The sequence below is a fragment of the Tyto alba genome, unplaced genomic scaffold (assembly GCF_018691265.1).
Source record: "Tyto alba isolate M040663 unplaced genomic scaffold, T.alba_DEE_v4.0 Super-Scaffold_38, whole genome shotgun sequence".
Lineage (NCBI taxonomy): Eukaryota > Metazoa > Chordata > Aves > Strigiformes > Tytonidae > Tyto > Tyto alba.
This window is the reverse complement of record NW_024881313.1, coordinates 36,407,682-36,421,265: the sequence shown is the minus strand read 5'-3', so window position 1 is coordinate 36,421,265 and position 13,584 is coordinate 36,407,682. Positions and strand designations below refer to the sequence as shown.

Sequence of the window (13,584 nt, the reverse complement as noted above, 5' to 3'; positions counted from 1 at the left end):
ACACCCCCCTGTCCCCCACTTCTCTAGTGCTGGCCACAGCAGGCAGGTGAGGGCTGGCTTAGCTCAATAATCCAACTGAAATCTAACCCTGTAATACCAAAAATGCAAATAACTTGTGCTTAGACAACTCAGTGGGCTGATCTGATCGCTCACAAGAACTGGTGCTGACACGAGTGAAGGGGCAGGAAAGCCACGGCTCATGCCTGCAAGCTCCCTGCATAGTACAGGGCAGTCCTGGGTACCCTTCAGTCATGCCTTTTATCCCATGGCTCCTTAAAACAAAATGCTTAGAGCGTCCTGAGATCAGGGACCAATCTCAGGCTGTCCCTGAGTTGGAGTAAAGGATGTTCCAGCCTTGGCCTTCAAATGCATCTCTTGATACAACATGCCCCATCCCAGAGGTGAGCTGAGAGAGAGGCCACGTCACTGCAGGATACCCTGTTCTGCCTCTGCCACTCATGTACTCTTTTAACCACTGGTTGTTAATTTAATATGACCCTTTGAGTGGTGGATATAATTCACATTTAATCTGGCAATGGTTTACAACATCACACAATATTGCAGTGTAGAGGGAAAAAAAAAAATAAAATCAATGTGTCCATCAATTATTACTGCACCATAACTAACTCCAGGTAGGACTAAACGAAACCCAGTTTTGCAGAGCGCCCGAGGATCACTAAATCCAGGCTATTTTCCACTGAAAAAAAAAATATAGGTGGGGGAGTGAGTGGACAGGAATGTGTTTAAAGCGACATTAACCTCATTGGTAGCAGCCCGTCCTCTCCACTGCCAGGCATGAAAAACCCCAGAAAGACTGATAGCTTTAAGAAATTAAGCAGGTCTATCTCCAACTTCATGTGTGCTGCATTCAAATGAAAAGCAAATAATGACAAATAATTGGACTTTGCCACATTTTTTTTTACTTTTAATCATCTAACATTGTTAGCAACATAGTTGGCACTTCAAAATATATATTATTTTATTTCAACAATATTCCCTTAACTCTGTAGCGGTACTTGAAGAAAAATCACTTGTTGCCATAAATACAGGGTTGCTGTTCAAAACACTCTTGTCTGTTTGTGCTACGTTACCTCTACAGTGCAACTGGGACGAGGCTAACATTTACAACAGTTTCTACTGCCAGTTCCTCTGTGTTAAAAAATGATGTTTTTCTATAAAAACACAAACAAAGGAGATTTTACTGCATTAAAAAAAAAGCCCTACTCTCTGTTGAGCATATTTCCACTGTCATCGGCAAAAGACATTCTCTGAGGTCCCTTTGAGTGGGTTTCACTTTGAGTTAGAGGGAAATCTGCCTTTCGGCAGCTTCTTTCTCCTTCACAGGGCGAGAGCAGGGCTTTGAATGCAAAGCAACCTGGCTGAGAGCCAGGCACACAAGCAGAGTAGTGTTCATGTATTTTTTATTATAATACAAAAGGAAAGCTGAGTTATATAACAGGGGCCTTTGTAGTGCAGCTTTCTTTTTTAATCGGTAACAGAAAGAGAACTGTGTCCCCATTTAAGACTTCGTATGGTGAAAGATGGCTAGCATCTGAAGTTGCAAGAAGTCACCTGGTATCTGGCCACTGATTTCAGTGGTGAGGTGGATTTTTTCTTGCACAGATGATGGGTGTTTTGTCCACATGTCTGTCTGAACTCAACCCGAGAGCTGTACTTTGCTAAAAAGGAGTCTCTATCCTCTTGCTAAAAGCAAAATCAAAAAACAAAGTGAACTAAAAACACAGCTGGATTGGTCGAACAGGTACAAAATGATTAATCTCAGCAGCAGCATTAGGATGTTTCCAGCATGCAGAATGGAGAAGGTTGATGGCTATTTCACACCAGGAGTCCTGTGGAGCACCATGTGCTGCTCTAGAGAAGGCACTGGGGATTTGACAGGACCCTGACATTGGCAGACTTTGCATGCTGAATTCCTTCTAGGTCTGTAACGAGGTTCGCTGTGCCCTGAAAGAGCTGGGCTACTCATCACAGTCCTGGATATTGATGTACACAAAGAGGGTGGAGGAAGAGTACGGGTCTCCATTCTTGGTTAGAAGATGGATGTGGCGGTAACCTGGCAGCAGAGACACAGATAGAAAGTGGCCTTTAGTCCAGTTGGAAAAATACTTGCTAACATTTGCGAGGACCCCTCAAAAACATCTCCCTGTCTCAGAGAGTTTTGCTCCCAGTACCACACAGAACAGGTAGGTTTGAGATGCAAAGCTCTGAGCATCGGTAACGTATCATGCCCAAGACCACTGGTGGCAAGGGGATCCCTTCCCCAGAGACTGTGTTAACAGCTGCCCAATAAACCTTTATCATCTTGTCCATACCCCAGAGAGAGGATCCGTTCTGACCCGAGGCGTGATGGATCTGGAGCACTCATCTCGGACACTGAAGCTTCCCGGAGGGCTCAGTGGTTGTGAGGAACCTCTGTAAGCAGAGCCTTACCTTGCTTCAGACTAGTGAAGGGAAGGGTGTACTGCCCGATGAAGTCATTCTTGGTTGACATGTCAAAGTCCTCCACCACGAACCGGACCAGGGCAAGTGCAGGGATCTCTATGTCGAATGTAAACTCTTCATCCCATTTCGGGTTAAAGCCTGGACAACATAGACAAGGATGGAGGTCAGAGCTGCTCACAAAGAATGAGGTGAGAGACGCTCGCAAGCAAGGATGGAGGACAGAGATGTTGACAGATAAGGATGGAGGTTAGCAATGCTTGCAAAGGAATGGAGCCTTTGCCTGACTGACAATTTAATCTGGCCCAGGTGAAAGGTCTCAGGAGGTTCCAAGACCAGTGTTCCCAGTTCTGACACTAATTTGCTACCTGGTATTAATAAATTCTTCAGTTTAGGCTGCTCACTGCAGGCCTCAGCACCACACTCCCAGAAGGCAGAGAGGAGCAGGAGGGAGGTAAACTGAGCTCTGCTCCACGGGTTCCCGCTGGCTGACACATGGATGTCTTTGGTTGCCATTGGGCAATCTGCAAAACTTTAGAGCCCTAAACCAGGGGAGAGCAGAGAGGAGATCTGTGCCTTTGTGTTGTGGCAGGTTTCTGGGGCCTTAAGCCTCACTGAGTGCTCAAGGTACATCCATCTGTGATCACTCCGTGCCTCAGTTTCCCTGTCTACAGGAAAGGTTGATGAGGACTGTCTGATTACAAAAAACATCACCAAGGCTGTAGAAAAAATGTTTTATGTGTCCCTGTATAAGGGTAGTGTCTGAGACAACCAGACTAACTCTACTCCTGTTATGGATAAGGTTCCTCTCGTGCAGACTCACAAAGCAAAGAAAACCCAGACCATCACATCAGATGAGAGATGAAGAGCAAGCTCAGTGCTGTCTCTTCCAGGTCATGGTGGGCACTCTCTGAAGTTTCAATAAACCACTCCACACAAACAAAGAAGAGGTGAGGATGTCCTGCTTGAAACCCTGATGCCACCAGCTCAGCCTGTGCAGAGCGCAAGCCCAAGGACAGCAAAACATCGGCTCAAGCCTGCTGGTCATGGAGGGTCTGTAGGTGGTTTGGCAGGAGGCAGGGATCTTTCAGCTGGCCCTGAAGGTGCTGAGGTGGGCCTGTGGACAGTGCCATAGCAAAATACCTGTGCTGGGTTGGTGCACTTTATTTGGACTTTCATAGGATTAAATCAGCTAGACTGTACACATCTGCTCCTGACCCCCTTCATTCTTGGGAAAGAAAAACAGTGTTGCTGATCCCATGGGAACAGAAATCGTGAAAGCTGAGAGAAAGTCATCGGCCCTAGGACAGTAGGTTTCACTGTACTGACACCTGTGGGAGATTTTCAACCCATCTCAGAGCCATAGGGAGATGTCCGGAGCTGCTGAGACAGCAGGTTCCCACAGCCTCTCGGGCTCCACCACTGCACTACTGTGACCTGATCTGTGCCACAGCCCCTGCTTCAGCCCCACTAACACAAATCATAGAATCATAAAATCATTTAAGTTGGAAAAGACCCTTAAGATCACTGAGTTCAACCATAAAACATCAAAGCAGGTGAACTGCGGAAGTATGGTCATGAAATGCCACCCTGAAGATCTGCAGCTGCCCCTTTCCAAAACTGATGTTTTCATTGTTTGATTCGCTTTCCATTGGGCAACACTCCCTCCAGCATCCCTCCAGCATCCCTCCAGCATCCCTCCAGCATCCCTCCAGCATCCCTCCAGTATCGCTCCAGTACCGCTCCAGCCAGCCAGGGGCTAACCATGGGGCTGGGTATGCTGCAGAGCCCTGAACAGGCCTGGCAGGTCTAAAACATTCCCTACACAGCATCCACTCAAGATATTCTAAAACTTGTAGGTGACAGAAATGGCCATGAGCTTTAGAAGCCAGGACTGATTTACTCAAACAGGAAAGAGGAAACGAGAAACACTGTTAGCAGGGGAGAAAATATGCATTGGATTTCTAGCACTTGGCTCTTACTCCACACAGAAAAGCTGTGTGTGTGTGTGTGTTTGTTTGTTTGTTTGTCAGTGTGAGGGTGAGGACTGATTTCTCAGACTCCTACTGCCTCCTTACTCCCACAGGAGAGAGGGCTGAACTTGCCCTCTGCAAACCCAGAAGGCCACAATATTCAGACCCTCACAGCACGGAGGGAAATCACAGCCGTGTTTGACCAAAGAGAAATGGTCCATGGGGAGGTGAAATGTCTGAGAGATCTCTGAGGTCAGTGCTGGGTAGGGCTTGAGCCCAGATCTTTGGAGACAGGGGCTTATGGCTTTCACCCCTCCACCTGTAACATTTCTGTGATGTGCCTTAATTTAGCAGCAGGGCCACTTTGGCCAAGAAGATGAGCAGATGCAGTGTCCCTGCCTTGTGAGGAGGCCCTGAGCTAGAGGAAATGTTCTCCTTTTGCACAGACTATGTTACATATGAGAAGAGGCTGAGAGAGGTCGAGCTATTCAACCTGGAGAAGGCTAAGCACATTATTACTGCCATGCTCCACTACCTCTTTATAGAGAAGATAGAGCCAGGCTCTCCTCAGGTGCACAGCAAAAGCTTGACACATAATGGGCATAAACTGCAACAGGGGAATTTCTGGTTAAGAAGAGAGATATTTTATTTTCTCATGATGCTCGTAAGACTGGATCACTTGAGAGAGCCCAGAAAGTCTGGGGAATCTCCATCTTTTGAGATATTCAAAGTTCATCTGGGCAACTTGAGTTGAGTATGGCCTTACTTTGGGCAGAGACTGGAACAGACACCTCTGGTGTCCCTTGCAACCTCAATCTTTTGTGAGTCTATGACACTTTCAGGATAAAACCAGCCTCATAGGAAGCTTTCTCTGGGAAGATCTTGGTGGGGACATGTGCATCCCAGGTCAAGTCCAACTGCATGGAGGTAAAGACCACTTCCAAAGCTCTATCTCTGCAAATTTGGCAGCCAGCCTCAAAACAACTCATATGGCTGATGCTGTTTTGCAGGGAATATCTGTCTCCAAACATCTTAGAGAGAGAAGAGAGGAAAGAACCCCTGAAAGTAATTCTTCCTAGGGACATCAATCTGTGGGGCTAATTCATCCCACCAGCAGTCTATAACCAAGGTCTCTGCACTGAAGTAGGCCAACAGCACCTCACATATCTGCTTAGTGCAGGCAAGCCCGGGTGCACCTGAGCGGGTCTGACCACAGGGCAGCAGTCTTGGCAAGGAACACTCTGTTACAGAAAACAAAAGGATTACTGCCCCATGGGAGCACAGCAGGGAAAAAAACTCCTTACCATTGTTTTCAATGACTTTGGTCTGCTTCTTATTGTTATCCTGTTGGACGCCATGGATCTCTACTGTTACCTTAGGATCAACAATGGAGTTTTTGCTTTTGTTCACCTTGGGCAGCTGCTGACCAGAGATGATCTGTGGAGGAAACAGAGGAAGAGGTCAGGACATCATTAGGAGCAAGGGCTCCCTGGCACACCTCCCTCTCCTTTCCAGGAGTGCACGATCTGCTGTGACAAGCTGGTGCTGGTCTTTCAGAGCCAGTGTTGTGACATCCTTCAGATGAAGTTGTCAGGAGCCAAAGCACAACAATGCTCCTGCCCAGCCAACTGGCTAAGGGGCAGGCAACTTTTCTAACTGTCCCACAGTGATCAGATGTTACTTGGAAACAACAGTGGTCACTGTTGACTTCATGTCTGCCTGTATGTCTGTAACGACAGTGAATATCGTCATTAACTTCTCATATTGCTAAACATTAAACATGTAAGTCCCTGGACGATGAGAGCCCATGCAAAACTAAAGCAGAGACCCCAGTGGTGGGAAATAAGTAGGGTCAGGATAACATTGCCCAGGTGGGACCAGGAGAAGGAGAAGGTACAACCTGCATGCCCCCCCTCAAGGTGGATGTTACTGAGACATTTTCTGACTTCTATTCTTACTTTAAGCAGAAGTTTCTTCTTTGTCCCCCATGTTCCTTCTGTGACGGATTTTGGATTGAATTTGGTTTGCTCATCCCGGAGGAATTCCGGCTTTAAGACATACCCAGAAAACCCATTGTCCTGGAACCGACCCTGGTAGACATCCATTTCTGTGCCTGCTGTCTGGAAATTTAGGGCAACTGCAATATAAATAAGTAAATTCAGTCGCTTTCAGATAAATCAATAGGAAATTTTTTTATACTAATTCTGTTCACATTAAATTGCACTTCATGGACACAAACATTGGCTTTTTCATGCTTCAAAGAGCAGTGATAAACTCTGACCCTCACAGCCTGCTACCCCTGAGGATTTCTTGCATTCAGAGATGTTAGAGACAGAAGGAGCCATTACAGCCATCTCATTTGTCCTCCTGCCTTCCACAGGATCAGAAAGTTTCCTGCACTGAATTTATGTCACCTGGTTGAGCAACGGCATCTTTTAGATAAACCTATTCATTTCTATGCTGAAGGAGTTATCTCCTGCAGTGAGGACAGCAAATCCTTCTCACATTGTTTCTCTGGCTACTTAGCCTCATTATAAAACCTCCCTTCCAGCCCAGATATGCCTATTTTCATTTGCCATCCTGAGAGGCATTGATGCCTCTGGTTAGACTAGAGAGCTCCTTGCTGTCTGAACTCCTCATGTAAGAGTACAGAAGCTGTGATCAAATCATCTCGTTATTGTCTCCTGCACAAAATAGATCAAGCATCACTGGTATCCTAACACCAGGCAGATTTCTCGTATTCTTTCCAATTTGCCACTATCTTTTTAAAAGTATTAATCTCAAATCTGGAAGCAGTCTCTGTGAATAGTCTCACTAATACCACATAGGGAGTGCACATGGACCCCAGCGCCTCCTTACTACTCTATTGATTTCTCAAGGGTGATGCTAACCTCTTTAGCAACTTCTAAGACAGCTCTAGTACAGATAGCAATTTATCCTGGTCCTACATACCCTGTAATACTTGAAGGCCAAAAGCATTTAAAGGCATTCTACTGTTTTTCCACTTGCAAGCATGACTTTAATATACTGGTTTTACTGGGAGCTGCAAATGCTCAGGGCTTCTGAAAAAATCTTATTTCGCGTGCCCAAATGCTGAATTCAGGTCAGATAATGCATGCAGGTCTGGCTTTAGTGTACCCTGAGGGACCTGATGGTGCCTCCCAGGGACTGTCCTAAGGCCAGACTCAGTGCTGGGGATACAGACCAGTGGGTGCTACCTGTGCCCCCCATGGGGGCTGCAGGACCCAGTGAGTTCATATGCTGCCAGGCACATTCATCTTGCGCAGGTCTACACAGCTGGGGGCCAGGGAGCTTTGCATCTGCAGCTTCTCTTGTCTGGCTGGGCCACATAGACACAATTGGGACATCCCCAACATCCAGCATCACCAAGAGAGCTAAGCATGTCATTACAGCTTGACCACTTACACTGCATCAGGTTTCTTGGATAAGAGCTACAACGTAATTCACTTAACAGGCTCTGGGACCCCTCTTTTCACCAAACCTGAGACATCAATATACCATCAGGAGCCTCAGTGTTCTGGGATTAGGTATGATGTGCTGCTTTGACTACAGGGAACAGCTCAGGCCATGGCCTGGTCCTTATGGTTATGGCCTTGATCTAGGGTTCAAGAGAGTTGAGTTTCATTTACATTTCTGCCAGAGATTTCAGCACAGTTTTCAGTAAGTGACAGTAACTCCTGGCTCCTTCCTCCTTTGTTAATGGCAATAACTCTGCTTCCAGTGAAATTGCAGGGATGTGCACATTAATGTGCAGGAAAGGCCCTTGGTTTTGAGGTGGGCCAGAAAACGGTCTATGAAAAGTCATTGAGCATTGGCTGAAGAGCTGATCTCTCCCAGTGACCACTGAGCCTCTCTGCCTGCAAATGGCTTGAGATCACACATCTACCTCAACTGAAGCCCCTCCATAGCCAGGTCACAGGCAACCCAACCAGGTTAATCCTCTCCGACTTCCCAGTTGCACCCACCGATCTGGCAGCCGACGTTCCACAAGTCGATGGGGTTGTAGTTGGAAGAATCTGTCCTCCAGCCTGCAGGGTAGATCCGGCTCAGGTGCCTGACGTTGTGGCGAATAAAACTGGTTCCTACAGAAAAAAAAAAAAAAAAAAAAAAAGAAAATAGCTCTTTCAATGATGAGGGCTACTTTTATCTCTTCTTGATGCTGCTGTTTATACTGCTCCTCTGCCTAGTAAGTCTGGCTGAATGGGAACAACCTGTATAAAATGACCTTCTTGTCAACAGTCTCTATAATATTAAGTTATTCCCAGTGTTTCTCAGTGACATGCACGACCAAAGAGATCATAACCCACGTCTTTCAGGATGCCTTTTCCTTGTGCTTAACCACCACTAGCTGTCCCGTTATGGGGGACTGGGACAGAGGATGGCCTTTTGCCAGGGCAGAACATACATACCAGATTCCTGGGCTAGTTTCAAAGCTTTGCTCTCTGTGAACGATGACATTTCATAGAAAGCCCGAGGGTGGCTGGGGTCCTCAAAGCCATTGAAATGGACACTCTTGCAGTAGACAACGGTGTCTGACAGCTCCTTGGCCAGCTTCAAGGTGTCACTCTAAAAGCAGGAAAGCAAGATGTTTGTGGGGAGTTTCTGCAGTCATACTCAATCTCGGACCCCTGGGGCTTCTCTTCTCCATCATTTTCACATGAAAAGGATGCACACTGTCAACACTCAGTGGCACCCCTACGCAGAGAGAGGGTGGAAAAGCAACAGGCCACCTTTGCCATGTCCCTTGCCCTGCACAGAGTGCTTATCCCTCCTCTCAGAGCATCACTGCCCTCTCAGGCCCATCCTGGACTGTCCAATGATATCACTGATTTCCTAAATATTACAACCAAGAATATTTCATTTCATCCCTGCTTCTGCATTCATTTGCATGTTATTATGTGAGTAAGTATTTCAGCTTGGCTATGATGACTCACAGCTCATAAGGGCTACAAACTCATCAGCAACCGACCCAATCGGCCTGTATCGGTGAGCTAAGAGAGGATTTCACACAACGGATGCTTTGCTGTCCCAGCACCCTCGTTACTTGATGTTTTCCAGACAGATTCTCTTTGTTGGTGGCATACCCTTTCTGCTGTTCTCTACATGATCACTTGTATTTCAGCATCAATGATCATCTCCAGTTGCTAAACTTTACAACAGAGACTTAGCAATGAGTTTTCCATACTGTCCAGGTTGCAAACATATAAACCTGGAAATAAGGGGAAGGGAAGGATGTTTTGGCCTCCACAGAGCTTGGGCTTTTTTTCCCTTGAACTAGGAAATTCTCATAATGTTTTGATGTCTCCTTCTCCACAGCCACATTCATTGGTGCAAGCCACCAGCTCCCATCAGAGGCAAGAAAATAAAATGATAGACTTCAAAATTATACACATTATTGACTACAGTTCAGAGAAAGAAATAAGACCCTCAAAGAGTGAGCAAATCAGCAAGTGGAAGCTTAGATCAGACCAGATACAGAGGCAATGTGAAGACTGAACGTATATCACCTAAGAACCTGGTCTGTAAGGGATATGGCCTTCACAATGACCTGCAGTCTGGAAAAATGAATGTCCTCACACGAAGGAGCAAAACACTGGTGTAAAGGCCAATCTCTTCCTCCCACAAATGGTCATCCCAATTGCTTTGTTAACTGGCCATCCTCTCCCCATAGACCCATCGCTCTTCCCTTCCTCTCTCCCTCCTCCGGGACGGAAAAATGTAACCAGTGAGGGTGCAGGTATGTCCCAAAATGTGACTAGAAAAGCATCAGTCTCTGGTTATAAACAAAGTCATGATGGTCCCACGACAAATAGACTTCTGGAAATCAGACAGAGGTAGATTGAACATGGAACTGCTTCCATAAATGCTGCGTGGTCTGTCACAGCTGCAGGGTCCTCCAGATTCATTTTAAGGAAAGAAGCCAACCCTCATGCTTGGCTGGTTCTGCAAGATCTCTGTTTGTGCTTGGGACAGAGATCATTAAGCTGAGCAAGGACCAGGATCCTTAGTTTCAGCGATTTCAACAATTCACCCTTACATATCCCCAACTGAGTAGCTGAAACCACACCGAAAACTGTTTTAGCTGGGAATATATTAAAAGTATATTTCCACTGCTTCCTTTTTTTTTTTTTTTTTTTTCGGCATGGTACAAAACCCACCTAGGAAGTGGTTTCCCAGCATGAGTCATGGGATAGGCTAACAAAACAGGATTTCCTGATGCAAGACTTCAGAACCTTCTGCAACAGGCAAAGATCTTGTTTATAGTTTTTCTGCCTCTCCAGGTCTGCCTGTTTTCAGGACTCAGTTACTTCTTTTACTTACCTTCCCCTTCTGCTGTATCTCGGTCTTTACAGATTCATCTTCAATTTCAGCTGCTTCATCTTCATCAGAGACATCCTCAGCCTCCAGGTTGTTGTTCCCATTTGTTCCAGTGGGGTCCTCCTGCCTGCTGAGCTTCTTGCCTTTCACAAGGATCTTCCCTTTCAATTGCTGCGCAAGGAAAAGCGGACAGAATAGTTGGTGATCAGAAAAGGTTCTGACTCACCCTGAAGAAACAAAGATATAACAGCTCCTCAGCTGCAACCAGGGCCAGGGCCTTTTAGAGTTGCATCAGTCACTTGTTATTATCTATAGCTATGGGTAAAAATAAGTCTATTTTTCCACTGAGGCCTTGCACTGTCTCTGGCCAGCCTATGAGACCACAAGCTATGAGTTTGAAAAACCCAGATAGCCCACTGATTCCCCTCTGATACAGAGCTGTCCATTCCCTCAACTAAACAACTTAAACTGTTGTGCTGTTAGAGGTAATAAAAACATACTATTTTCTTCAAAACTGAATGTGACTCAGAAAACAAGGGCAAGCCTGGAGGTCAGGGCTCATGGGAGCTATTCACAGCACTGTTCCTGCCCCTCCATGTGGTCCTGTTATTTAATCTACCCCATTCTCTGCAATGTATGGTTATAAACACATGCACAACTCGAGAAACAGTATGATATCCACGCAGGGACTGAAGCAGTGCAGCTCCCTGCTCCACTAGACATTTTAATGGGGAGAGAGGTCCATTCAGTTCTGGACAGGTGCCTCATGCATAGCAGACAAGGGATTTTAATATGTAAGGGATCTTGTAGGTGAAACCTGAGGGTGCTGATAGCCTAAGGAAGAGTCCCCAGACCCTTCCCAAAGATACCTCCTTTTCTGAAAAGAGGTTGTCCTGTGACGGTTACCGCTGTACAACACTGATCATAACCACCAGCATGTGCCAACATAACACAGCTGGCTGCTGAGCTAATCCAAGGAGCACATTTCTTGCACTGAATCAACTCTCTCCAGCCACTTTAGAAGTCCACATAAAACCCTCAGGTGCAGGAACACATCAACATCACGTGGCTGCTTGCAGACCACCATACCACTGATGTATCTCTTGTGCAAGATCTGACTGTGGGAGGAAGGCTGAAGCCCAGAGGGGGCTGACTTTGAGCCCAAACAAGGCAGAAGTGATGATGGAAGCAGGGAGCAGTACTTAGAAGGGTGACTGCCTGGGTGCAATCTCTAAGTGAACGGTTCTGCCTTAAAATAAGAAGCACCCCTAAACCCTGAAGCTTCCAGTGAAGTTACTGGGAGATTTGCTGCTACCTGGATGCACTCTGGCTTTGAAGGGTGCTAGCTATTCCAGAAAAATGCAATCTTGGAAACAGCCAATACAACCCCTCAGTCTGCGTAGCATGCTCCCCCTCTCTCAGTGACACTGTATATTTCCCCTTTCCACAACAGCAAAAGCAACAAAACCCACCATTCTCAAATGACAGGACTGTGGAAAACCAAGGGTCTTTTATAAAGCAACACAGGCATTTTCAAAGAACACAATTCCCCCTTTGTAGATGCAATCAAATTGCATCACTTCTTTACAGAGATCAGCCCAACGCCTCACCACCCGGTTAAGCTGTGGATGAAGCTTGGTTTGAGCTGAAATTTGACACTGGCACATGAGAAAGCAACCAAGAGCATTTTTCTTCAGCTACCACAAATGATCTGTTTACATTGGGCCACTTTCCCTGTCACTCAAAAGCTGCACAAAGGAATGCACAAAGCTGGAAGGAATATACCAGTTACTGGGAATAAAAGGCCCAAAGCAGCAGTCAGAGTATAGCAGTATCCTCCTCCCCCATCCCCAGACCGTCCTCGATTCTCCCAGCCCCTCAGCCCTCTTCCAGGCAGAGCTGTGACGTTTTGGCTCATCTTCAGAGTCTCACTTCAGTCTGCTGCTTGCATGTCTCTTCCCACTTTCCTGTCTCAACATCCAGCTACTCACTGTTCTTCCACAACACTCACTGAAGCAGGTGAAATCCAGTTCTGCATGAGTTTTTAGGTCCCAGACAACCTTTCAGACAAGCCTGGAGGGATTTCCCTGGGGACAGTGAGGAGGGGCTCAGAGAAGCTCCTCTTGTCCTTCACAGGCTGCAGATTGCATCCTGCTATATAATATATTATCTGCCTCTGCTTTCTAACATCCCATGAGAAACATTACCACCTCATCTCACAGCTCAACAGTAGAGAACCAGGGATAAGGTATTTGCGGCAGATTGCTTGATTCTTAATTACCAGTAGGGCTAACTAGCTTTTTTTAAGCTTCTCCAGTTCAGGACAGCCTGTCCAGCAAGTGGGAGATGTAATTTCTGGCACAGATTCATCTTAAATGGCTGAATAACATCAGCAGTGAAGACACAGCAACACGGCTTCCAACTTGCCTCCTCACCACACTCTGTATCAGGGCTGCCAGCAGCGGGTCCTTGGTGCTGTTGTTGTTCTGTCTAGACTCTGGTTACTCTGGAAAACCTTAGGTACGCTGCAGATGCTCCCCATGGGCACAGGGACACTGGTCAGCCCAGACTGTGTTGTACAAGACTATCCATAGGGCAATTATGGTGGTCCCCTTTGGCCTCGATACCTACAAGGTTGGCTCCCTTATGGAGTCCTGGTACATTGCAGAGGTTTAGTATCCCCCTGTGCAGGTAATTTCCACTGTGCCTACAAGGGAGAGCAATCTATGTGCCACTTAACACCAGAGTAGATGGTCCAAAATGAGGGGTGAGATTCACCCCAAAACAACATTTTCATCTCCATTTTCGGTAG

The 13,584-nt window shown here is 46.4% G+C and overlaps 1 protein-coding gene across 3 annotated transcripts in view; it reads right to left on the bottom strand.

Annotated features, from left to right (window-relative positions):
* Positions 1-1,404: 1,404 nt before the first annotated feature.
* The window catches only part of PLCD1 (phospholipase C delta 1), a 56,258-nt gene continuing 44,078 nt past the window's right edge, over positions 1,405-13,584 (bottom strand). For all 3 annotated transcript variants that reach the window (XM_033002852.2, XM_033002850.2, XM_033002851.2), the window contains exons 9-15: positions 10,776-10,943; positions 8,864-9,020; positions 8,420-8,536; positions 6,392-6,570; positions 5,738-5,870; positions 2,452-2,601; positions 1,405-2,074 (exon numbers count right to left, since the gene is read on the bottom strand). In XM_033002852.2, coding sequence (XP_032858743.2) covers positions 1,980-2,074; positions 2,452-2,601; positions 5,738-5,870; positions 6,392-6,570; positions 8,420-8,536; positions 8,864-9,020; positions 10,776-10,943 — 999 coding nt within the window. In that variant the 3' untranslated portion in view covers positions 1,405-1,979. The remainder of the gene's footprint in view (positions 2,075-2,451; positions 2,602-5,737; positions 5,871-6,391; positions 6,571-8,419; positions 8,537-8,863; positions 9,021-10,775; positions 10,944-13,584) is intronic.